The sequence below is a fragment of the Myotis myotis genome, unplaced genomic scaffold (genome assembly GCF_014108235.1).
Source record: "Myotis myotis isolate mMyoMyo1 unplaced genomic scaffold, mMyoMyo1.p scaffold_m19_p_52, whole genome shotgun sequence".
In the NCBI taxonomy this organism is placed as follows: Eukaryota; Metazoa; Chordata; class Mammalia; order Chiroptera; family Vespertilionidae; genus Myotis; species Myotis myotis.
This window is the reverse complement of record NW_023416360.1, coordinates 476,542-503,735: the sequence shown is the minus strand read 5'-3', so window position 1 is coordinate 503,735 and position 27,194 is coordinate 476,542. Positions and strand designations below refer to the sequence as shown.

At 42.9% G+C, this 27,194-nt stretch overlaps 1 protein-coding gene across 3 annotated transcripts in view; it reads left to right on the top strand.

The window, feature by feature from the left end:
- The window catches only part of LOC118657345 (centromere protein P), a 255,966-nt gene that overhangs the window by 19,567 nt on the left and 209,205 nt on the right, over positions 1-27,194 (top strand). For 2 of the 3 annotated variants that reach the window (XM_036311221.1, XM_036311220.1), the window contains exons 2-4: positions 4,710-4,891; positions 6,253-6,341; positions 15,220-15,308. The exons of the other annotated variant lie outside the window; for it this stretch is intronic. In XM_036311221.1, the coding sequence (XP_036167114.1) occupies positions 4,710-4,891; positions 6,253-6,341; positions 15,220-15,308 (360 nt within the window). The remainder of the gene's footprint in view (positions 1-4,709; positions 4,892-6,252; positions 6,342-15,219; positions 15,309-27,194) is intronic. 3 annotated transcript variants of the gene reach the window in all.

The window sequence follows — 27,194 nt, the reverse complement described above, 5'->3', positions numbered from 1 at the left end:
TGGTTTGGGGAATTTTGTGTGCGGTTACCATTAGTGTTGTTAAAAGATAATTTTGTTGGGTATATTATTTGTGACTGATAATTTCTCTCTTTCAGACATTTGGATATTTGGTTCTATTCTCTTCTGGCTTGTAGAGTTTTAATATTTGGTTCCACTCTCTTGTGGCTTGTGGAGTTTAGATGACATTCTGATGGATTTCCCTTCGTAGGTCACATCCTCCTTTTTCCTGGCTGCTTTGAGAATTTTTTCTTTGTAATTTTTAAAAAAATATATATTTTATTGATTTTTTACAGAGAGGAAGGGAGAGAGATAGCTAGAAACATCGATGAGAGAGAAACATTAGTCAGCTGCCTCCTGCACACCCCCTACTGGGGATGTGCCCACAACCAAGGTACATGCCCTTGACCGGAATCGAACCTGGGACCTTTTAGTCCGCAGGCCGATGCTCTATCCACTGAGCCAAACCGGTTACGGCTGTCATTAATTCTTGACAGCTTTAGTACCAAAGTGCCTTGGAGAGGGCCTCTTTGCATTGAGGTAACCAGAAGTTCTGTTTGCTTCTTGGATTCGACGATCTACTTATTTTCATAGATTTGGGAAGGTCTCATCAACTGTTTATTTGGATAGATTCCATTCCCTGCTCCCTTTCTTCGTCTTCCGCAATGCCTATAATTCTAATATTGCTTTTTCTGATGGAGTCAGATAAGTCTAGTAGAGCTCCTTCATTTTTTTTATGCTGATGTCTTTCCTTCCCTCTGTGTCATATCTTGATTCCTGTCTTTGGTCTCACTAATTCTTTCCTCCATCTGGTTGGTTCTGTTCTCTTTGCTGAATAGTTCACTTTTAATTTCCTTAACTGCATGCTTTATTACTATGATTTCTGATTGGTTCTTTTTAAAAGTTTTAATCTCTTTGGTAAAGTATTCATTTTGTTTATTGATTTGTTTTCTGAGTGCACTGTTGCCTGCTGGTATTTTCTTGCATCTCGTTGAGTATTTTCAGAATTGCAATCTTGAAAGCTCTCATTTATATCACATATTTCCATGTGTTCAAGTTTGCTTTCTGGAGACTTTTCATTTTCTTTCTGGTCATTCTCTTTGCTGTGGTTGTTCATGGTATTTGCTGTCCTCCTTTGTTTACACATTTATCTCTGAAGAGGTCTCTCTATTATTTTCCAGTAGATGGCACTGCATCGCAAGATTTTTTTTTTATTTTTATTTTTTAATCCTCACCGAGGATATTTTTCCATTAATTTTTAGAGAGAGTGGGAGAGAGAGGGAAAGACAGAGAGAAACATCGATTTGAGAGAAACACATTGATGGGTTACTTCCTGCATGTGCCCCAACTAGGGCCTGGGCCAGGAAGGAGCCTGCAACCAAGGTATGTGCCCTTGACCGAAATCGAACCCGGGACCCTTCAGTCCACAGGCCGATGCTCTATCCACTGAGCCAAACCCGCTAGGGCTTTTTTCTTTTTTTTGAATCGCAAGGTTTTTTACCTCTGTGGTCTCCCGAAGGTGAGCCTGCGAGGCTTCCCTAAGATGGTACCGCTCTGCTGCTTGGGGTAGGGTTTGTTTTGCCCTCACTGTAATGGCCACCCCTGACCTCCATGGGGTCCCCCCCAAGTACCCCTCTTGGGAAGCAGTCACAGGTGGAAACCAGTTCTACTGCAGTAGCTCTTGGCTTCCAGATCATATGCTCCTGGACCCGGCACCAAGGGCCACGGGAGGCGAGTTTGTGGAGTCCACGCGCGGCAGGGCTCTGGTTCTGTTTCTTTGTCTGAAACCCCACTGCTGGCCTGACAGTGGGAAGCCACAGGGTAGAAGCCTTGCTCTTCCAGGCATCTGCTGGCTCCGTCCCTGTTTGTTTCCTCGCCACTCGCCCTGCTGGGCTGCCCTTCCCCACCCCCAGCAGCTCTCTGTTCCTTCAGGAGAAGGAAAGGCCTGCTACCCCCCCCCCTCCCCTTCTCTCCTCAGTCCAGCCAAGCCACGAGCTCCTGGCTGCAGGGCTACATCTGCAGGCCTTCTGCACTTTCCTCCCTTCTCATCTCCGTAAACCCACCTTTAGATGTTTCAGTGCTCTTGTCTGAGCAGAATTTCTTTGTTGAAATATAGTTGGTTAACTTGTTGAAATTTCAGGGAGGAGGAAGTGTGCTCTCACAGGGCCATTCCTCTGATGTCACCGCTCATTGACTTTTAAACGCAAGTCTCATGTATATTTGTTTTATTCTATATTTTTTAATATGATTTTATTGATTTTAGAGAGAGGGAGGGTGGGAGTGAGAGAGAGGAGAGAGAGAAAGAGAGAAACATAGATGTGAAAGAGAAACATCCACCAGCTGCCTCCTATCTCCTACCCGTCTGTGCTGAGGATCGAGCCCACAATCCCAGCTTGTGCTCTAATGGGGACTCAAACCTGTGACCTTCTGGCTCATGGGACCATGCTCAATCAACTGAGCCACACAGGCCAGAGCTCATGTAGATTTGTTTTCTTTTCTTTTTTGTTATTATTATTTTAAAATATATTTTTATTGATTTCAGAGAGGAAAGGAGAGCGCGTGAGAGAGATAGGAACATGAGTGGTTAGAGAGAATCATCGATCGGCTGCCTCTTGCACACCCCACATTGGGGATCGATCCCTCAACCTGGGCATGTGCCCTGATCGGGAATCAAACTGTGACTTCCTGATTCATAGGTTGACGCTCCACCACTGAGCCACACCAGCCAGGCTAGATTTGTTTTAAAAGAGACAAGTTTCTTGTGAACCTCTACTTTTGGGCAAAAAGTTATGCCAAGGAGACAAATTTATGAATAATAAATTAACTATAAAACTAATTAAATTCATAACCCAGCATCATTCCAACCAATGTCAGTAATTGAAATGGACCAATGATATTTTGTTTAAAGTATGTCACTGCTATGAATGAGAATATTCAGGTTGTCTTTGTGATAAAATATACATAACATAAAATTTACCATTTTAACTTTTTCAAAGTGTACAGTTCAGTGGCATCAGTACTTTCACATTGTCACACAGTCATCACCACTGTCCTTCTCTAGGTCGTTTTCATTGCCCCTGAGTGAAACTCTGTAACCTTTAAACAATAACTCCCCATTCTCCCCTTTCCAAGTTACAGGTTCTTTGTTTGTGTTCTGCATAGCTATCCTTTAATTGATGACTTAGTATTAGAAATACCTTGACATTTTCATTCATAGTTTGCTGTGACTTTATTTGGTACTAGAGGCCCAGTGAATGAAATTCGTGCATGGGGGCTGGGGAGAGGGTCCTTCAGCCCGGTCTGCAACCTCTTGCAATCCGGGACTGCTGGCTCCTAACCACTCGTCTGCCTGCCTTGATCACCCCTAACCATTTGCCTGCCTGCCTCATTGCCCTAACCATTTGCCTGCCTGCCTGATCGCCCCTAACTGCCCCTGCCTGCCTGATTGCCCCTAACCACTTGCCTGCCTGATCGCCCTTAACCACTTGCCTGCCTGCCTGATCACCCCTAACCATTTGCCTGCCTGCCTGATCACCCCTAACTGCTTCTGCCTGCCTGATCGACCCTAACCACTTGCTGGACTGATCGCCCTTAACCACTCGCCTGCCTGCCTGATTGCCCCTTATCATTCACCTGCCTGCTTGATAGCCCCTAACCACCTCTGCCTTGGCCCCTGCTGCTGCAGCTTCATCCGGAAGGACGCCTGGAAGGTTGTTTGACTGTCTGGTCTAATTAACATATTATGCTTTTATTATTATAGATTCATTTGGCAGGAACTCATCATTTATATATGAAGATTGCCTCTTTCCTTTTTTTCATTAGCTTTCTATATTTAAAGTAACTTTTTTCATCAATCAGTAATGGGAAATACAAAAGTGCATGTGATAGGCTCTCAGAATATATTTGTTAATATTTCAAATTATCACTAAGGCAACATTTAAAAAAATTATTACAGACTTTGTACAAGTTTTTGATCTCTAGTGTGAACAATACATATTTGGAGGACCCACGATGTAAAAACAGAGAAGTAGGACAGTCATGTTCCAGAATGGAAGGAAGGTGTTTCTTACAACGGCAGAAGTCAGCACCGTAGAATGTGACCGAGTATGAGGGCAATATAGTATGATAAAGAGTAAAGTACCATTCAGTGTTAATATTAGCTGAAATGTTACTGTTTTTCCAGGAAAATAGACTTACATGTTCTCAGTGCAGAATATCTGATTGCAGTGTTAAGGAAATTATGTTTTATTCTTTTAGAATTTTTACCCCCTGTATTCTCAGATTTCCTGAGAATCTCTTTCTTAATATAATGCTCTCTGATACTTTACTTGTTTTGGAAGTTAAAGCTAGCTAATATATTTTGTTTTTACTTTTGTGACATCTTTTAACATAATTTGAGATGTCTTGGTATATCAGACATTTAGATGGGAACATTTTAAACATTTCGACCTACATGGACATTTTAATTTTGTAAAATACTCCTGTGATAATTTTTTACAGTTGCTTCAAATATGTAGAAATATGGTAATATAATTTGGTTAGGTTTATTTTATGTTGCGATTAAAGGTGGCAGTGTCAATGAGCCACATTGGTTTTGAGTTGGTTTTAATGGGAAGAGAATAAGAAACACAAAATGGGAATGGTTTGAAGAAATTTGTACGTATTAGATGGTTTCTTCTTTGGAGTAATTATTTCCAATATTTGCTTTTTAGAAAATCATTTCAAGAAATATACCAATCAGATTCTGAAGGATGGGAAACATCAAAAGATCTGAGAAGTAATCTTGGAAATTTAGAATCAGAACTTGTATTTCTAAATACGCTTACTGGTATCAATATCAGAAAGTACTCCAAGAAGATAGAGAACCTAACGAGCACTGAGATGACAGAAAGGCGTAAGTGTTAATTTTTATCTAAAAGTGGTGTTGAAGCTTTTCTTGTTATGCATAGGAATTGGGTGGGGTGTCGTTGAATTAAAATTTTACAAGGTAACTATCTGAATGTGTGGTTGGTAAAGTTGTTGTGTAGGGTATCTTGCATATCACAGTGTGTACATAATACTCTTAAAAGCTGCCTGAGATAGATGTTAAAGGAAACATGATAAAAGGATAGATATTTAAGTCGCTTAATAGTCAAGTAACAGAGGTAAGTGATTGTAAGAACAATACCACCACTAATTTGTAAATCTTAGGAGTTTTCCTCCACTGACCCGAAAGATGCTTCATCTACAGTACTGTACTCCTATTGAACATAGTTTGTGGCCAAGATAAAAGTATCAGCAGCTGGACTCTTTACCCAGGGAGGGTTTTTCTGGTCTCAGTAAGTTTTATTGCCAACATCTGTGATGCACTAACAGGAAAGGGGAAGCTAATTCAGTTGTGCAATTGGATGTCAGGAACTTTGAACAAAGTAGCATTCCCTAAAGAAGGAATCACTTTTGGAAATGTTTCCTGACTTCCATCGAAATAACCCTCAAGACAGGGAAGGAGGGAGAGTGACTCTCAGTCTTGGGCAGCTCGCCTCAGGGCAAGATTGAATTTCATGTAGAAGTGAGTGATGGAATTTAGACACTTCAGGTACTTGGAACCAAGAGGTGGAATGGAGAGTGATGTCAGGCCAGGTGTCAGACTTTTATTAGCACAAAAGTCTCAGTCTTCTTATTTTGAGCCCCACGTTCACCTCCATCTATTGAAGTACTTGATGCTGCCGATTCAGAATGCCTTTCCTGGTATTCTGTGTGTAGATGGATTTGACTTTAAGGGTTCCCCATTGCAGGTCTGCCAGTTCAGTTCTTTTCCATGTGTTATCAGCTCATCCATATGATTTTTAGCCTCTAAAATTAGGTTCCTCTCATCTCTTTCTCTTTCTCCTTGTAGAATTGTGCAGTTCTAAAATACCTTTATTAGCAAATCTAGATGTTGATAAACTCAGAATAGTGGTTATTTCTTGGGTGAGGGTAGAATATAGCCTGGGAAAGGGCACAAGGTAACTTCATGGGGTCCTTTAATTGCTGTATCTTGATCTCAGTGCTGGTTACATGGGAATTTCTGTCCTTTACCTTAATCTTTTGGTATAATTGAGAGCTAGAAAGTATAAGTTGATTTAATTCTGTTTCACACAAAGGTAATCAATTTGGTGCAGATTATTCTAGATATATTCAATGGAAATACTAACACATACTTCACACCATGTCACCACATGGATATTTGAAGAAAATTGTTATTTGCAAATAAATTATTTGTTTTTTGATTGATAGGTATAAAGAAAGTTCTACAAAGACATAAATTATCAGGAAATTGCCACATGATTACATTTCAAGTTGAATTTCAGATTCTGGAATTCCAGGTAAACGAAAGATTATGTTGTGATAACAGAGATTCTATTGCTATGAAATAAAAATCTCCTCTCCCTTAGCCTCCAGCAGTGGCTGAACTGAAGAGCAGTTCATGAACCAGGATCCACTTGTTGCATATTTGTGCAAAGTGTACCATTTCAAAAATTTTAAAGTATAAACACAATAGCCCAACAACTGCATATGGGAGGGTTGTTGCTGGGGGATAGGTGCTTTATTGGAGAGCAGGTTGCAAGATGCTCCTGTGCTCCCAGTGCTTGCCCTGAAGTGCTGGAGGCAATCCTGGATGCCTGTAGTAGTTCACTTGATATGCCAGCCATGTGTAAGCTTTTATCTATTGCTGCTTAACAAATTTCCCCAAAATTTAATGGCTTAAAGCAACAACAAAAAGAAACCACATTGTCCTGACTGGTTTGGCTCAGTGGATAGAGCGTTGGCCTGTGGACCCAAGAGTCCCAGGTTAGATTCCGGTTATGGGTGCCAGAAACAAATTAAAAAAAAAAAAAGAAAAGAAAAAGAAACCTCACTCATTTCTTGTGGGTCAGGAATTTGGGGGCTGCTCAGTTGGGTGTTCTTGCTTAGGGCTTCTCATGAAGTTATGGTCATCTGGGACTACAGCTATCCAAACATTGCTCTGGGATGGAGGGTTAGACTCCAAGGTAGTTCATGGTTATGCCAGCAAGTTGTACTGGACTGCTGAGACACAGCATAGGAGGAAGATACTTTTGACTAAGATTTCCACATAAAATTAGGAAGCAGACAGAATGGTAATGTATAACACATGGCAAGGGTGGAGTGGAAGAACAAGGCTCTGTCTGACACCTTCAAAGGCCGGCGCTCAGAAGTGTGGGGTCCAGGCATAATTTTGTGAACTAATTGGGATGGGGTTCATGCTTTGATAGCAGAAAGCACTTTCAACCTGTTGGTTTTCCAGCTGGGCCTACCAAGAGAGTATGTATAAGAGGACAGGAAGGCTGCCTTGGCTTCAGCTCGTCAGATCACCAAAGTGGATACAGACTAGTCCACACCAGGTCCTAAGTCCTGTGGGCAGGATGCTTACTTGCATTTATGGCCATGTGCCAGGATTCCTCATCCTGTTCTCAGCCACAAAACAGCCCCAAGTTGTCCCTTTTTATATGGGACAGGAGTTGATGTCTGGTAATCAGGACCCTGTCTCCTTAGGAACTAGTCAAGGTCCAGTTATCTGGGCTAGAGGAGTTGCTTCTTGAGAACTCTTTGTAGTCTTTGTCTCGACTGCCACCACTGTCCCAGGCAGGCTGAGTGAGAATGAGCTGAGGGACTTCCAGGCTCCTCATCTGATGTCAGAGTTCGCAGCTACCTCTCACCTCAGAGTGCCCCCTCTCAAAGCTGCCATGGTGATCAAGAACATCCATGGTGTGATATTGCCAAGGTCAGTTGAGCAGAATATGACACAGTCAGGGACATAGGTGATGAGTGGCCCTAGGGAGGAGGTATATTGTTCCCAGGTTGGCACCAGGCCTTGGGTCCATGTAAGGTTACCAAAATAATATTGTTCTGCATGATCACCTGCTGAAAACTGAGACAGAACATGGACCCAAATGGATTAGTCTTGTTTGGGACGGAGGCCTGTGCCAGGATCCCAAGCTTCTCCTTACTGCGGCTGAGGAACTCATGGATGTTGTCCCATTGTAGAAGGTTGCATTACAAAAGGACCAACTGCATTTTCTTTCTTTGTGGATAATGCAATCCTAAACTCAGAGTGGTAATACACCAGTGCCCACCTGCAACCTGGCCTCCATTAATGGGCTAGGCCTACAGTCCATGTAAGGTGGAGGAGTCATAGGCTTGAAGTCCAAATCCATGTCTAAGAACATCTGCACTGTCAGTGTGTACATTGCCCAGGAACGTGCTCAGGGGTGTCCTAGTATTCCTGGGGTCCTGCAGGCTTTTTCTTGCATATCACAGTGTGTACATAATAATCTTTTTTTTTAAAAATATATTTTATTGATTTTTACAGAGAGGAAGGGAGAGGGATAGAGAGTTAGAAACATCGATGAGAGAGAAACATCGATCAGCTGCCTCCTGCACACTTCCCATTGGGGATGTGCCCACAACCAAGGTACATGCCCTTGACCGGAATTGAACCTGGGACCCTTGAGTCTGCAGGCTGACGCTCTATCCGCTGAGCCAAACCGGTTAGGGCTGTACATAATACTCTTAAAAGCTGCCTGAGATAGATGTTAAAGGAAACATGATAAAAGGATAGATATTTAAGTAGCTTAATAGTCAAGTAACAGAGATAAGTGATTGTAGGAACACCACCACTAATTTGTAAATCTTAGAGGAGTTTTCCTCGGCTGACCAACTGCATTTCCTCAGTCTTTTTCCACAGTCATTCCATGGGTTATCTGGGGAGAAACTAGACTATGGGCAAAATCAGGTTTGCCCACAAATCCAATTGAAAAGAGACTGTCCTCTGCAGTGGAGACTGAGCTGCTCAGTGGAGCTGGACATTCCAGGATAGGTTGTGCTCAAAGATTGGTGTGCTCATTAGTAGGACTATGGCCTGAGAGGTCAAATAGACTGCTTTTTTGGTGGTGGTTGTTTTTTAAACTGCATATTTAAGAGGCAGTCCCAGGGTGAGCTGGCACTGGGCTCTGCAGCTCCCATTATGGTTTGGTTTGCTGTCCTGGGTGACTGTTGTAAACACAGACAGGAAGACAGGACCAGAGCCACGTGGGCCCTGCCACACCGGTGCTGCTCTCCTGGCTTCAGTGGCCATGTTTCCTGCTCCTACCAGGGAGTGGCCGCACCAGCCCAGCCCTTACTTCCCTGTCCAAAGTATTTAAAAAAAATATTTTTTATTGATTTTTAGAAAGAGAGGAAGGGAAAGGGAGAGAGAAAGGGAAGCACTGATGTGAGAGCAGAACATTGATTGCCTGCTCTTGCATGTCCCTTACTAGGGATCCAGCCTGTACTCTGAGCATGTGCCCTGACTGGGAATGGAACTAGCAAATTTTTGGTGCTTGGGAAGATGCCCAACCAATTGAGCCACACCTGCCAGGGCCCTGTCTACAGCATTTTAAGCTAATATCGAATCCCATACCACCGAAGCATGATTGAAAATTTTGTGACCATTTTGTTATGGCCTAAGGTCATATGCTGAATGAATTAGAATTAGTTGAGCTGCACTTGACAGAAAACTTAAAAATAAGAGGTGGTTTCAGGTACTAGAAATTTACTTCTCTGTTGCTTCAACAAAAGGCAGGGTAAGTTTTCAGGGACTGAATGATCATCGAGCTCTGCCATCACCCACGTGGCTTCTAAATCATGTTGTGAATCACTTTAGCATTTGAGGCATCAGGAAGAGAGAGGGGTTGGCAAATAAGGCCTCCCCTTTTCTGTCGAAGGACACTTTTTAGAAATTGCAACACCTATAATTTTCACCTACATTGTCTTGGCCAATAAGTTAGTGTGAGGGAGCCTGGAAATTTAGTCTTTATTATTCATGGCATGTGGCTAATGAAAATTTGGGGCAAGAATGAAATGAAGAATTGGGGAGTAACAGCAGTTTTTGTTCCATAAGCAGGGGTGGGGAACATCCAGCCCGCGGGCCATATAAGGCCCTTGAAATCATTTGGTTTGGCCCTGCCATGGCAACCGCAGGTGGAACTTGAAATTCAATAAATCTTGGAGCTTTTTTCATAGCAACATAAATTTATATTAAGTGAATGATGTTATAAATATCCAAATGGACCTTGACCGAAAAAAGATTTCCCAGCCCTGTTTTAGGGAATGTGTGTATGTGTGGGGCATCTAAGGAGAGGAAGAATTTATGTCCTTTGAAACACACAGAACATAGTAATTTTGGAATCTCTAAAGAGATGTGAGTCGCCATTGCTCACATTTCAAAGTATATCTGTGTTTTGAACTGTTTCGTTTTACCTGGCTCCAGAAGGAACATGTTCTTCTCCCTGTCTCTGTTAAGAACACTCACTTCATCTGCCCCTTTCCAACTTTATGATGCTCCCTGAGGACCAGACCTGTAAGCAAGATACTTGGAGCAATCACAAACAACTCTCGAGTCAGCAAGATCTTAGGGATAAGCCATATGTGGGACTCGGGCTTTTTGGAGAAGAAAAGAACAAAGAACTATCTTCTTTTTTTGTTTTTTGTTGCTTAGAATTCTGATGTAATGGACTAATGAGAATTATATTTTAAATTTCTATTATGTAGTAGTGAATCTTCACATATTCTAGGCCTACTCATCTATATATATTTTATTATATATATATTAGAGGCCCGGTGCACAAAAATTTGTGCACTGTGGGGGGGGGGTCCCTCAGCCCGGCCTGTGCCCTCTCGCAGTCTGGGACCCCTTGGGGGATGACCACCTGCTGGCTTAGGCCTGCTCCCCGGGGGATTGGGCCTAAGCTGGCAATCAGACATCCCTCTGGCAGCCTGGCAGCCCTCAGGGGATGCCCACTTGCCAGCAGGGAGCAGACCTAAGCTGCAGTCGGAAATCCTTAGCACTGCTGAGGAGGCAGGAGAGGCTCCCACCACCACCGCTGTACTGGAGCCATCAGTCTGGCTTGTGGCTGAGCAGAGCTCCCCCATGTGGGAGCGCACTGACCACCAGAGGGCAGCTCCTGCATTGAGCGTCTGCCCCCTGATGGTCAGTGTATGTCATAGTGACCAGTCATTCCCAGTCTTTCTGCTGTTAGGGTCAGTTTGCATATTACCCTTTTACTATATAGGATAGAGGCCTGGTGCACGGGCGGGGGCCAGCTGGTTTGCCGTGAAGTGTGTCCTGGATCAGGGTGGGGGATCCCGCTGGGGTGCCTGGCCAGCCTGGGTGAGGGGCTGATGGCTGTTTGCAGCTGATCACACTCCCTTCAGGGTGGGGGTCCCCACTGGGGTGCCTGGCCAGTCTGGCTGAGGGGCTGAGGGCCGTTTTCAGGCTGGCCTGCGACTGAAGCTCCCAGCCTCTCCTTTTTTTCTTTTTCTTTTTTTTTATTCTTGGATTTGTTTACCTTCTATAATTGAAACTCTGTTGCCTTCACTGGCGCTCCCAGCTCTGAGGCCCCGGCTGGCTGAAAGGTATCTGGGGTTTGTTTAGCTTCTATAATTGAAACTTTGTTGCTTTTGGAGCTGTTGCTTTCGGAGCTTAGAGCCGGGCCGCGGCAGGCAGGGAACCTTCCTCCATCACTGGAGCAAGCAAACCTCTTGCTCCTTTCAGCTGCGTGGCTGCCAGCCACCATCTTTGTTGGCAGTTAATTTGCATATCTCGCTGATTAGCCAATGGGAAGTGTAGCAGAGGAACCGTTAATTACCCTTTTTTTCTTTTATTAGATAGGATATATATATGTGTGTGTGTGTACATATATAGAGCCAGGGTCCGTAACATCCAAAACAACTGAACGGATGACCGAACACCAGAAGTCAATCTTGCAGTCAGTGCTGGGTCACCCCGGTGACCCAACACTGACTGCCGCCGCTGTGGGCACGGCTACCCAGCACTGACTGCCGAGGGAGCTGCGGATCAGGCCCGGAGAGAGAGGCAGGGTCTGATCTGCAGCCTCTGTGGCAGCTGTTGATCAGCCCTTGCCTCTCTCTTTCTCTCGGGGCCTAGCCAGCAGCTGCGCCTCTCTTTTACTCCGGACCTCGCCAGCAGCCACATGGGCTGCTGATCAGCCCCCATCTCTGATCAGGCCTGGAGATAGGCCCGGAGACGCTGACTGGCATAGAAACCGACCAATCAGAACCAAGTATGGGTGAACTGTGAAGAGCCAATGGCTGCCTAGAAGACTGAGCTTTTGACGCTGACTGGCATAGAAACTGACTAATCAGAACCAAATCTGGGTGAAGTGCGAGGAGCCAATGGCTGCCTTGGAGGCGGAGCTTTTGACGCTGACTGGCATAGAAACCAACCAATAAGAACCTAATCTGGGTGAACTGAAAAGGCAGAACCTAAGGATGAGGGCTGAGGAGGGGTTTTAAGGACAACAGCTGTTTGGTGTAAGGTGTAAGAAAGCGGTTCAATTTTTTAATGACCAGTTTGGCAGTATAGTGCATATGGCTGGCTATCAGTCCAGATATAGGAATTATGTATTTTTGTCTGCCAAGAGCATCTCCTCCTCCTGAAAAAGGCTTTTCACCCCCATTTAAGCAATCCTATCCTATATAATCTATCTATACTAATAAAAGGGTAATATGTTAATTAGACCAGGTTGACCTGCCATCTTCCGGACGTCCGACTTCCTTCCGGATAAAGCCATCGTGTTGGGGCCGAGGCAGAGAGGGAAGTTGGGGGCGAGATCAGGCTGGCAGGGGAGGGCCGTTGGGGGCAACCAGGCTGGCTGGGGAGGGCAGTTGGGGGCGAGATCAGGCCGGCAGGGGAGGTCAGTTGGGGGCAAGATCGGGCCAGCAGGGGAGAGCAGTTGAGGATGAGATCAGGCCAGCAGGGGAGGACAGTTGGGGGCGAGATCAGGCTGGCAGGGGAGAGCAATTGGGGGTGATATCAGGCTGGCCGGGGAGGGCAGTTAGGGGCGATCAGGCAGGCAGGCAGAGAGGTTAGAGGCGATCAGGCAGGCAGGCAGAGGGGTTAGGGGCAATCAGGCTGGCAGGCAGAGGAGGTTAGGGGCGATCAGGCAGGCAGGCAGGTGAGTGGTTAGGAGCCAGCGGTCCGATTGCAAGAGGGATGCCCGACTGCCGGTTTAGGCCCAACCCTGTGTTATCAGGCCTAAACCGGCAGTCGGACATCCCTCAATTGCTCCCTGATTGGAGAGGGTGCAGACTTGGCTGATGGACCCCCCCCCCATGCATGAATTTCATGCACCAGGCCACTAGTATAATTATAAGTTAAGTGTATCTTTAGAAATACATTTCTAGTAGAATGCTAGGTCAAAGGAGATGTACATGTAAATTCTGATTGATAGTACCAATTACCTTCTAAAATGTTTTTACCTTTTTACATGTTAAGCAGATTTTTAGAGTTGAGACTGCTAAAGAAACAAACAATGGTGAAGACACAGCTACCTTCTCTATACTAAAACATTTATTTTAAACAAAATTTCCACTAGATGGAGATGTTTAGCTATCAGAAAATTTAAATAATTTCTGTCTTATAGAATGTTGTTATAATAAAACTAGAGGCCCAATGCACAAATTTTGTGCAAGAGTAAGGCTTACTTCCCCTGGCTGCTGGCACCGGCTTCCCTCTGGCCAAGGGAAAATTATATTAAATTAGAATTTTAATTAAAATTCTGTATCACAAGTTTCCAAACAAAATGTACCTGATGACATTTGTGAATGAAAGAAAACACTGAAATCCAATATAGGATGCCTCATGAGCAATATGTAAATCTTGAAAAGTTAATAGGACCCCTTTCTTGAATGTACATACCCACATTTCTTCATATTTTTTTATTTTATTTTTTAATCTTCACACAAGGATATTTTTTCATTGATTTTTAGAGATAGTGGGAAGGAGGGGGAGAAACATTGATGTAAGAGAGATACATCAGTTGGTTGCCTCCTGCACACACCCTGACCAGGACCGGGTATGGAGCCCTCAACCGAGGTACGTGCCCTTGACCTAACCCAGGACTCTTCAGTTCGTAGGCTGACGCTCTGTCCACTGAGCCAAACCAGCTAGTGTTCTTTTTTTTTTTTTTTTAAACCCTCACTGGAGGATATGTTTATTGATTTGAGAGAGAGGGAGGGGAGAAAGAGAGAGAAATATCAATGTGAGAGAAACATTGACTGGTTGTCTCTTGTACATGCCCTGATCAGGGATTGAACCCAAAACCCAGGAATGTGCCCCAACCAGAAATCGACGCTCCAAGCAACCGGCCAGGGCACACCCACAATTCTCAGGTTTTAGGGAAGAATGAGAAGTTGGGACTGAAGTTAAGTGGACCTTGGTAGAAGTGAATGTGCTTCTGAGACTCAGACACTGTGTGTGAAGTCAGCTTATCAGCTACCTTTCCTTGTTTACCAGTTGGGGAGGATTGACCTGGTTAACAGTAGACAGACCAGAGAGAGGTGGGAAAAGAGTATCTTGAAGTCAGCTTTTTAGTGGCTGAACAGAATCCAGACCTGCCCTCCCCGCCAAAAAAACAAAAACAAGAACAAAAACAAAAACAAACAAACAGAAGGGCCAGTAAATCCTACGCTTTCTGCTGATAGGATTATCATCCTATCCTGATGTGTGAAAGCCCAAATCTACACACCCACACACACTCCAACAACAGACATGCACATCTCTGGGATTTCTTTTTTCTTTTTTGTAACAGATCCATTGAGATATAATTCACATGCCATATAATTCATCCATTTAAAGAATACATTCAGTAGTTTTTAGTATGTTCACAGAGTTGTACAACCATCAGTACATCAACATGTGAATTGTCTTTTACCTTCGAGTTTTTAGTTAATGTGCTTTCCCTTTTTCTTTTCGGTTTTCCTATCTGTTGTGTTTATGGTAAAGTTTTTCTTCCGATGGTTGCTCTTCCTTTATAAAAATTATGTTTATATAGGTATTTTGAGTATTTTATCTAATTTGCATACTTTTTTCTATTAGCATTTTGTGGATAGTTCTTCCTTGCTGAGTTACCAGTTAAAGAAATATTTCCTCCTTGTATTTTATTCTTCACATTTAAGTAAGTAATTCATTTGCAGTTCATTTTGTTGTTTTTTTGTATGTAGCACCAGGTCTGAGTTTTATTCTTTTTACAAGTAGGCAATATTTCTAGAAACTTCTGTAGATTACCTTTTCCTATTAGGTGGCAGCATTTCATTTTTCATAAATTTTAAAATTATTTTTGTTTTTTTATTTTATTTAAAAGTTGACTGTGTTCTGATACATTAACTTTTCTTAAATTTTAGGACAAGGAAAATTTATCTTCCATTATTACTGACCTCAACATAATAATGGAGTCCACCGCATATTCAGAATTAAGTGAATTTGTATCTAGGTAAGATAATTTATAAATTTATTTTTTAGGGATTGTTTTCACTCTATAGTTTTGAGTTTACCTTTTCTCCCTTCTTGATTGATAAATATCAAAATATATCTGAAAGTATGACACCATTTTTATGGGTTATATTTAAGCCTATATTCTTTATATCTATTCTTTCATTCAGTAAAAATTTATTATGCATTTACTCTGTGCTAGGCATTAAAATTAAATTCTGAGCAAAACCAGATATAAGCCTTAATCCTCATGGAATTTGTAGCCTAGGGAAAGGGCAGTTGGGGGCGACAGGCCAGCAGGGGAGGGCAGTTGGGGGGGGACCGGGCCTGAAGGGGAGGGCAGTTGGGGGCCATTGGGCTGGCAGGGGAGCAGTTAGGTTTTGATCAGGCTGGCAGAGGAGTGGTTAGGGGGTGATCAGGCTGGCAAGCAGAAGTGGTTAGGGGCAATTAGGCAGGCAGGCGAGCGGTTGGAAGCCAGCAGTCCCGGATTGCAAGAGGGATGTCCAACTGTCGGTTTAAGCCCGATCCCTGTGGCCCCCACTGGGGGGCTTGACCAGTCACCACAGCGGAGACCCCAACCTTGAAGGGGAGTGGCCAGCCTGGCTGGCCCTCAGCCCCTCACCCAGGCTGGCCATACTCCCATGGGGTGAGGGTCCCCGCTGAGGGGCTTGGCCAGCCTGCAAACAGCCATCAGCCCCTCACCCAGGCTGGCCAGGCAACCCAGTGGGGACCCCACCCTGAAGGGGGTGTGGCCAGCCTGCAAATGGCCCTCAGCCCCTCACCTAGGCTGACCAGGCACCACAGCAGGGACCCCAACCTTGAAGAGGGTGTGGCCAGCCTGAAAACGGCCCTCAGCCCCTCACCTGCAAACGGCTCTCAGCCCCTCACCCAGGCTGGCCAGGCACCATAGTGGGGACCCTAACCTTAAAGGGGGTGTGGTCAGCCTGAAAACAGCCCTCAGCCCTCACCCTGTGGGATCGGGCCTAAACCGGCAGTCGGACATCCCCCGAGGGGTCCTAGATTTTAGAGGAGGCAGGCTGGGCTGAGGGATACCCCTACCCCCCCGTCCAGTGCACGAATTTCGTGCACCGGGCCTCTAGTAGTAAATAATGCTGCAGTGAACATAAGGGTGCATATATCTTTGTGAATAATTTTTTCAAATTCTACAGGTAGATACGCAGAAGAGGGGTTCCTGGGTCATATGGTAACTCTGCTCTTAATTATCTGAGGAACCTCCATATTGTTTCCATAGTGGCTTGTACCAATTTACATTCCCACCAGCAGTGAATGACGGTTCCTTTTTCTTCACATCCTCTCCAACACTTGATATTGCTTGCCTTTCTGACAGGAGAGAGGTAGCTTCTCTTTGTAGTTTTAATTTACATTTCCCTAATAACTAGTGAAGTTGTACATCTTCATATATCTGTTGGCTATTTGTATGTTTTCTTGGGAGAACTATCTTTTAGTCCCTCTACCTATTTTTTTTTTTACTTGGATGTGTGTGTGTGTGTGTGTGTGTGTGTGTTCAGTTGTATGAGATCTTTACTTGCTTGGATGTTAAATATATAACATCTGTTTATTGGAGTTGTTGTTTGCAAATATTTTCTCCAATTTGATTAGTTGCCTTAATGTTTTGTTGACAGTTTCTTTTGCTGTGCCCAACTTTTTAGTTTGATATAGTCCCATTCATTTATTTTTGTTTTTGCCTCCCTTGACTGTAAGTCCCTTGACTTATAAAATCCTCACAGTCAAGGGAGGTAAAAGCAAAAATACTTAGGTCCAAGTTCCATGATTTTAGTACCAATGTTTTTTTTTGTTGTTTTTTTAAATATATTTTATTGATTTTTTACAGAGAGGAAGGGAGAGGGATAGAGTTAGAAACATTGATGAGAGAGAAGCATCGATCAGCTGCCTCCTGCCCACCCACTCCTGGGGATGTGCCCGCAACCAAGGTACATGCCCCCGTCCGGAATCGAACCTGGGATCCTTCAGTCCACAGGCCAACGCACTATCCACTGAGCCAAACCAGTTAGGGCCAAGGTTTTTTTTTTTTTTTTTTTTTTTTTTTTTTTTAATGTAGTCTGGTTTCATTCCTTTTTATGTGGCTTTCCAATTTTTCCAGCACCATTTATTTTTTATTTTAAAAAAAATTTTTTTTTTTTTTTATTGCTTAAAGTAATACAAAGGGTATTACAAATGTGTCCATTTCCCCCCCCCTCCCCGCCCTAGACAGTCCCCTAGCCTCCCCTATCCCCCAGTGCCTTATGTCCATTGGTTATGCTTATATGCATGCATACAAGTCCTTTGGTTGATCTCTTATCCCCCTACCTCCTGTCCCCCAACCCTCCCCGGCCTTTCCGCTGCAGTTTGACAATCTGTTTGAGGCAGCTCTGCCTCTGTATCTATTATTTTTCAAAAGTTTATAATGGTCTCTATTATCCATGAATGAGTGAGATCATGTGGTATTTTTCCTTCATTGACTGGCTTATTTCACTTAGCATAATGCTCTCCAGTTCCATCCATGCCGTTGCAAATGGTAAGAGTTCCTTCCTTTTTAGAGCAGCATAGTATTCCATCGTGTAGATGTACCACAGTTTTCTAATCCATTCATCTACTGATGGGCACTTAGGCTGTTTCCAGATCTTAGCTATGGCGAATTGTGCTGCTATGAACATAGGGGTGCATATATCTTTTCTGAAGGGTGTTTCTGGTTTCTTGGGATATATTCCTAGAAGTGGGATCACAGGGTCAAATGGGAGTTCCATTTGTAGTTTTTTAAGGAAACTCCATACTGTCTTCCATAGTGGCTGCACCAGTCTGCATTCCCACCAGCAGTGCCCGAGTGTTCCTTTTTCTCAACATCCTCTCCAGCACTTGTCGTTTGTTGATTTGTTGATGATAGCCAGTCTGACAGGTGTGAGATGGTACCTCATTGTTGTTTTGATTTGCATCTCTCGGATGATTAGTGACTTTGAGCATGTTTTCATATGTCTCTTGGCTTTCTGAATGTCCTCTTTTGAAAGGTGTCTATTTAGACCCTTTGCCCATTTTTTGATTGGATTGTTTATCTTCCTTTTGTTAAGTTGTATGAGTTCCCTATAAATTTTGGAGATTAGGCCCTTATCAGATATGACATTGGCAAATATGTTTTCCCACACAGTGGGTTTTCTCGTTGCTTTGTTGATGGTTTCTTTTGCTGTGCAGAAGCTTTTTATTTTGATGTAGTCCCATTTGTTTATTTTCTCTTTAGTTTCAAGTGCCCTAGGAGCTGTATCAGTGAAGAAATTGCTTCGGCATATGTCTGAGATTTTGTTGCCTTTGGATTCTTCTAGAATTTTTATGGTTTCCTGTCGTACATTTAAGTCCTTTATCCATTTTGAGTTTATTTTTGAGAATGGTGTAAGTTGGTGATCTAGTTTCATTTTCTTGCATATATATGTCCAATTTTCCCAACACCATTTATTGAAGAGACTATCTTGGCTCCATTGTATGTTCTTGCCTCCTTTGTCAAATATTAATTGAGCGTATTGGTTCGGGCCGATTTCTGGGCTCTCTATTCTATTCCATTGATCTATATTCCTATTCTTGTGCCAGTACCAGGCAGTTTTGAGAACAGTGGCTTTGTAATACATCTTGATATCTGGTATTGAGATCCCACCTACTTTGTTCTTTTTCAGGGTTGCTGCAGCTATTCGGGCTCTTTTTTTATTCCTGATGAATTTTTGGAGAGTTCGTTCTAGATCTATGAAGTATGCCATTGGTATTTTAATGGGAAGTGCGTTGAATTTATAGATTGCTTTGGGTAGTATGGTCATTTTAATGATGTTGATTCTACCAATCCATGAACACGGTATGTTCTTCCATCTGTTTATGTCTTCCTCTATATCTTTTTTCACCGTCCTGTAGTTTTCTGAGTAGAGGTCTTTTACCTCTTTAGTTAAGTTTATTCCTAGGTAGCTTAATTTTTTTGGTGCGATGGTAAACGGGATTGTTTTTATAATCTCTCTTTCTGCACATTCACTATTGGTGTATAGAAATGCCTCAGATTTCTTGGGGTTAATTTTGTATCCTGCTACATTGCCAAATTCATGTATTAAGTCTAGTAGCTTTTTGATGGAGTCTCTAGGGTTTTGTACGTATAATATCATGTCGTCTGCAAATAAGGACTGTTTTACTTCCTTTTTTCCAATTTGGATGCCTTTTATTTCTTCTTCTTGCCTAATTGCAATGGCTAACACTTCCAGTACTATGTTGAACAGGAGTGGTGAGAGGAGGCATCCCTGTCTTGTTCCTGTTCTTAGGGGAAATGGTGTTAGTTTTTGTCCATTGAGTATGATGTTGGCTGTGGGCCTGTCATATATGGCTTTTATTATGTTGAGGTATGATCCTTCTACTCCAGCCTTACTGAGAGTTTTTATCAAAAATGGGTGTTGAATTTTGTCAAATGCTTTTTCTGCATCAATTGATATGACCATGTGGTTTTTTTCTTTCAATTTGTTTATGTGATGTATCACGTTTATTGATTTGCGGATATTGTACCATCCTTGCATCCCTGGGATAAATCCTACTTGGTCATGGTGTATGATCTTTCTGATGTACTGCTGGATCCGATTTGCTAAGATTTTGTTGAGGATTTTGGCATCTATGTTCATGAGGGATATTGGCCTGTAATTCTCTTTCATTGTGTTGTCTTTACCTGGTTTTGGTATTAGGGTGATGCTGGCTTCATAGAATGAGCTTGGAAGTGTTCCTTCCTCTTAAATTTTTTGTAGTAATCTGAGGAGGATAGGTTTTAGTTCTTCCTTGAATGTTTGGTAAAACTCCCCTGTGAAGCCGTCTGGTCCTGGGCTTTTGTTTGCTGGAAGCTTTTTGATGACTGCTTCAATTTCTTCCATAGTTATTGGCCTGTTGAGATTTTTAGATTCTTCCTGATTGAGTTTTGGAATGTTGTATTTTTCTAGGAATATGTCCATTTCCTACAGGTTGTCTAGTTTGTTGGAGTAGAGCTGTCCATAGTATTTTTTAACAATCATTTGTATTTCTGTGGGGTTTGTTGTTATTTCGCCTCTATCGTTTCTGATTTTGTTTATTTCGGTCCTCTCTCTTAGCTTCTTGGTGAGTCTGGCTGGAGGTTTGTCAATCTTGTTTATCCTTTCAAAGAACCAGCTCTTGGTTTCATTGATTTTCTGTATTGTTTTTTTGGTCTCTATGTCATTTATTTCTGCTCTAATCTTTATTATCTCCTTCCTTCCGCTCACTCTGGGGTTTACTTGTTGTTCTCTTTCTAATTCTTTGAGTTGTAGAGTTAGATGATTTACTACCATTTTTTCTTGTTTTTTGAGATAGGCCTGTAGAGCTATAAACTTCCCTCTCAGGACTGCTTTCATTGTGTCCCATGGGTTTTGGATTGTTGTGTTTTCATTGTCATTAGTTTCCAGGATGTTTTTAATTTCTTCTTTGATCTCATTGGTAACCCAATCAATATTTAATAGCATGCTATTCAGCTTCCAAGTGTTTGAGTATTTTGGGTTGTTTTTATTGTAGTTTATTTCTAATATTATGCCATCGTGGTCTGCGAAGATGCTTTTTATGATTTCAATCTTCTTGAATTTGGGGAGATTTTGCTTGTTACCCAATATATGGTCTATTTTTGAATATGTCTTATGAGCACTTGAGAAGAATGTATATTCCCTGGCTTTGGGGTGAAGTGTTCTGAAGATGTCTATTAAGTCCATCTCATCTAGTGAGTCATTTAGGATTGCTGTATCTTTGCTGACCAGCACCATTTTTTAAAGAGGCTTTCTGTTTTCCATGATATGTTTTTGGTTCCTATGTAAAAAAATTATTTTCCCAGGCTTAGCTGGTGTGGTTTAGTGATTGAGCATAGACCTATGCACCAAGAGGTCTCCAGTTTGATTCCTGGTCAGGGCACATGTCTGGGTTGCAGGCTGGATTCCCAGCAGGGGACATGCAGGATGCCTCATAATTGATGTTGATGTTTCTCTTTCATCAGTGTTTCATTGTTTTTTTTTTCTTAATATAATTTATTGATTTTTTACAGAGAGGAAGGGAGAGAGATAGAGAGCTAGAAACATTGATCAGCCGCCGCCCTCACACCTCCCCCTGGGGATATGCCTGCAAGCAAGGTACATGCCCTTGACCGAAATCGAACCCGGGGACCCTTCAGTCCACAGGCCAACGCTCTATCCACTGAGCCAAACCAGTCAGGGTTCATCAGTTGCTCGGGTCCAGCCCCAGTGGTCCAGGGGTTCCCAAAGGCGTGGACGGAGTCGGCGAAGAATGATTTACACAGAGACAGTGTTCAGATGATCAGCATAGCTCTCTTTAGTATCCGTGGATCTTCCCTGTGCCTGGCTGAGGCCACAGAAAAAGATCCCAAGGCAAGTTGAGCCTTTACTTTATAGTGAGAGGTAAACAAGGTAGTGGTTTCCATAGTTACACAGTTCTTGTGAGTTTCACTTGTTTTGGCCACTTTCTGCCCTTCCCTCAGCCCATTAGCTTCCCAGATAAGATCTAGAGAGCCTCATAAGGTCAAGCCTAATTATGCTAAGAGGACTGTGCCCTCTAAGCTGGGAATTGTTTGTGACTTTGCCAACTGGTCAGTCCGAGGCTTAACCCTATATCAGCTCCCCACAATCAGTGTTTCTATCTCTCTCTCTCTCCCTACCCCTCTCTCTAAAAATCAATAAAAAAATATTTAAAAATTATTTTCCCATATACAAGTGGGTTTGTTTCTGTCCTCTCAGTTCTGTTCCATTGGTCTTTGTATCTGTTTTTCTCCCAATACCATTCTTTTTTATGATTGTTCCTTTGAATTATAGCATGAACACAGAGTGTGTGACACCTCCAGCTTAATTTTTTTTTCTTGGGGTTACGTTGGCAATTTGGGATCTTTTGTGTTTCTATCAAAATCTGATGATTTTTCTTCTATTTCTTTTAAAAAACAACATTGGGATTTTGATGGTGATTGCATTAAGTCTGTATATTACTTTGGGTAATAAGGCTATTTAAACAGTGTTGGTTATCCCAGTTTGTAAACATGGAATATCTTCCCATTTCTTTGTGTCTTTTTAAATCTCTTTTAATAATACCTTGTAGTTGTCAGTATATAGGTCCTTTACATTCTTTAAGTTTGTTCCTGGGTATTTTATACTTTTTGTTGTAATTACAAATATAATTATTTTTTTCATCCCCTCATCCCATGAAATTTAATTGTTAGTAAATGGAAATGTAATGGATTTTTGTACATTGATTTTTTTATCCTGCTACTTTATTGTATTTCTAATAGTGTTTTTGGTGGAGTCTTTAGGGTTTTCTATATAGAGAATCATACCATTTGCAAAAAGTGACACTTTTCCTTCTTCTTTCCCAGTTTGGATGCTTTTTATTTTTCTTGCCCGATTGCTCTGGCTAGGACTTCCAGAACTATCTACACTAATAAAAGAGAACGATGCAAATTAACCATCATTCCATTACTCCGCCACTCCGCTACACCCACAAGCCACGCCCACCAGCCAATCAGGAGCGAGTATGCAAATTAACCCAACTATGATAGTGGTGGCCATGGAGCTGGAGCGAGCAGGAGACTTGGGTTGCCCCCGGTGATGAGGAAGCCAAGCTTCCCGCCTGCCCTGGTGGCCCTGGGCTCAGCTCAAGGCTACAAAGTTTCAATTATAGAAGATAAATAAATCCCAGATACCTGCTTCCAGCCAGCCGTGGCCTCTGCTCAAGGAGGGGCTGGGAGCCTGGGTTGCCAGACCCAGGCTTCCAGCCAGACCTGGGCTCATAGTTGTTTCAATTATAGAAGATAAATAAATCCCAGAAAAAAAAAGAAAAAGGAAAAAAGGAGAGGCTGAGAGCTTGGGTCGCCCGGGGGGCGTGGCCAGCCTGAAAACCGCCATCAGCCCCTCACCTAGGCTGGCCAGGCACCCCAGCCGGACCCCTCACCCTAAAGGGGCTGTGGGCAGCCTGAAAACGGCCCTCAGCCCCTCACCCAGCCTGGCCACACCCCTATGGGATGAGGGTTCCCGCTGGGGGACTTGGCCAGCCTGCAAACGGCCCTCAGCCCCTCACCCAGGCTGGCCAGGCACCCCAGCAGGACCCTTACCCTGATCCGGGACACCCTTCAGGGCAAACCAGCCGGCCCCCACCTGTGTACCAGGCCTCTATCCTAGATAATAAAAGGGTAATATGCAAACTGACCCTAACAGCAGAAGGACTGGGAATGACTGGTCACAATGACACACACTGACCAACAGGGGGCAGACGCTCAATGCAGGAGCTGCCCCCTGGTGGTCAGTGTGCTCCCGCATGGGGGAGCTCTGCTCAGCCACAAGCCAGGCTGATGGTTGCCAGTACAGCATTGGTGGTGGGAACCTCTCCCGCCTCAGCAGCGCTAAGGATGTCCGACTGCAGCTTAGGCCTGCTCCCCACTCCAAGTGGACATCTCCCAAGGACTCCCGGGCTGCCAGAGGGCTGTCTGACTGCCAGATTAGGCCTGATCCCCTGGGGAACGGGCCTAAGCCAGCAGGTGGACATCCTCCGAGGGGTCCCAGACTGCGAGAGGGCACAGGCCGGGCTGAGGGCCCCCACCCCCAAGTGCACAAATTTTTGTCCACCGGGCCTCTAGTCTATACTAATTAATAAAAGGGTAATATACTAATTAGACCAGATAGACCGGATGTCTCCTGGACGTCATTCCAGATGTTCTTCATGACAAAGCCAGGGCCCTGGTCGCCCTGTCCCATGTGCCTATGGCTGGGGCCCCAGGTGGTGCCACCTGGGGTCCCGGGTGCCTGTGGCCGGCCCCGGTCCCAGTTGCCTGCGTCTGGCTGGAGGAGGGAAGCCTGGGTCCTGGGTGCAGGGGCTGAGGCATAGGTGGTTAGGTGCGATCAGGCAGGCAGAGGCGGTGAGGGGTGATCAGGCAGGCAGGCCAGTGGTTAGGGGCAATCAGGCAGGCAGGTGAGCAGTTAGGTGCCAGCGGTCCCGCATTGTGAGAGGGATCGGGCCTAAACCGGCAGTTGGGCCGAAACCGGTTTGGCTCAGTGGATAGAGCGTCGGCCTGCGGACTGAGGGGTCCCAGGTTCGATTCCGGTCAAGGGCATGTACCTGGGTTGCGGGCATATCCCCAGTAGGAGTTGTGCAGGAGGCAGCTGATCGATGTTTCTCTCTCATCGATGTTTTTAACTCTCTGTCTCTCTCCCTTCCTCTCTGTAAAAAATCAATAAAATATATTAAAAAAAAAAAATAAACCGGCAGTCGGACATCCCCTGATGGGTCCCGGATTGCGAGAGGGTGCAGGCTGGGCTGAGGGATCCCCCCCATGCATGAATTCCATGCACCTGATCTCTATTTTTAAGGAAGAATAGTCAAAATGGGCACCCTTTTCTTGTTCCTGATCTTAGAGCATGGATGGGGAACCTTTTTTCTTCCAGGGGCCATTTGGATGTTTCTAACATCATTTGTGGCCATACAAAAATATCAACTTAAAAATTAGCCTGCTATATTTGGTCAAACATTTAATGAACTCACCCCTCATGCCTAGGTAGCCCCAGACTAAATGATTTCGTGAGCTTTTTATGGCCTGCAGGCTGGATGTTCCCCAGCCCTGTGTTAGAGGATAAGCTTTCAGGTTTTCACTATTGAGTATGCATTAGCTGAGAGTTTGTTGTACATGGTCTTTATTTTATTGAAGTACTGTTATCCTATACCCATTTATTTTTTTGATCATAAATAGATGTTGTATCTTGTCAATTTTCATCCTTCATTTTATTAATGTGGTGTATTACATTGATCATTTGCATATGTTGAACTATGCTGTGCCCCTGGAACAATCTCCATTTAATTGTGATGCATTATCTTTAAAGAATATTGTTTTATTTGATTTGCCTAGTATCTTATTTAGGATATTTTCATTTGTGTTTATCACAGATATTGGTGTGTGTGTGTGTGTGTGTGTGTGTATGTGTGTGTTACCTTGACAAGTTTTGGTATTAGGGTTATGCTGAATTCTTAAAATATGTTAGGAAGTATTGGCTCTTCTTAAATTTTTTGGAAGAGTTTGAGAAGAATAGGTATCAAATCTTTGAATGTTTGGTTGAATTCACTAGTGAAGCCATCTGGTCCTGGACTTTTATTTTTTGGAAGATTTTTGATTGTTTCAATTTCCTTGCTGTTGATCAGTCTATTTAGATTTAACAGTTCTTTGTGATTCAGTCTAGGAATGTTACAGCTTTCTAGGAACTTATCTATTTCTTTTAGAATTGGTAGCATATGATCTTGCTTAGTATTCTTTCTTGCTTTGTATTTCTGTGGTGTTTGTAGTAACTTCTCTTTCATTTCTGGTTTTGTTTGAGTATTTTCTCTTTTTCGTTAGTGAGTCGACAGATGTTTGCCAATTTTATTAAGGTTTTGAAAGAACTAGCTTTTTTTTGCATTAAATTTTTACATAGTCTTTTTGTTTTCTATTTCATTACTTCTGCTGACTTTGGGTTGGTTTTGTTCTTTTTCTAGTTCTTCCAGATGTAAAGTTATGCTGTTTCCTTGGGATTTTTCTTGTTTTTGAGCTAGTCCTGTAGTAGTATAAACTTTTGTCTTAGTATGAAACTTTTGGAATGCTTTACTTGCATTCCAAAAGTTTTGACATGTCATACTACCCTTCTCATTTGTCTGTTTGTATCTTTTGATCTCTATTTTTATTTTTTCTTTGACCTCGTTTTTTTCTTAAATATTATTTTACTGATTTCAGAGATGAAGGGTGAGGGAGAGAGAGATAGAAACATCAATGATGAGAGAGAATTATCGATCAGCTGCCTCCTACACGCCCCCTGCTGAGGACCAAGCCTGCAATCTGGGCACGTGTACCGACCGGGAATTTAACCATGCCCTCCTCGTTCATAGGTCGACACTCAACCACTGAGCCACACTGGCCGGACCCTTGGTTTTTTAGTAGCATGATGTTTAATCTCCAGATATTTCTGTTTTTCCCCCCCTTTTTCTTTTTGAACTTGATTTCTAATTTTAAATCATTGTGGTCAGAGAATATGCTTGGTATGATTTCAATCTTTTTAAATTTGTTATTAAGACTAGTTTCATGTCCCAACTAATGGTTTATCCTTGAGAATGTTCTATGTACACTAGAGAATAATGTATAATCTGGTATTCTGGGATGTAAATGTCAATTATATTCATTTGGTCTGTTGTGTTATTTAAGTCTGATATTTCTTTATTGATTTTCTGTTTGGATGATCTAGCCATAGTTCTCAATGGGGTATTTAGGTCCCCTATTATGATTGTTTTTTTTGTGAGTTTTTCCCTTTAGTTCTGTTATATATTTTGTTGCTTTCTGCCTAGGTACATATATATTGATAATTGTTATGTCTTCATGATGTAATGTCCCCTTTATCATTATAAAATGATCATCTTTGTCTCTTGTCACCTTTATTATTTTGTCAGATATAAGTGGCTATATCTGCTTTTCTCTAGATACCATTTGCTTGGAGAATCATTTTCTACCCTTTCACATTCAGTATGTATTTGTCTTTGCAGCTTATATATGTCTCCTGAAGGCAGCATATGGTTGGGTTTTGTTTTTGGATCCAATCTGCTTCTCTCTTTTTATTATTGAATTTAATCCATTTACATTTAGGGTATTTATTATTATTTTTTAAAATACATTTTTATTGATTTCAGAGAGGAAAAAAGGGAGAGAAAGATAGAAACATCCATGATGAGAGAGAAACATGGATTGGCTGCTTCATGCAAGTCCCCCACTGGAGATCAAGCCCGTAACCCAGGCATGTGTCCTTGACTGGAATCGAACCTTGGACCTTTCAGTTTGGTTTGGCTCAGTTCTTTCCACTAAGGC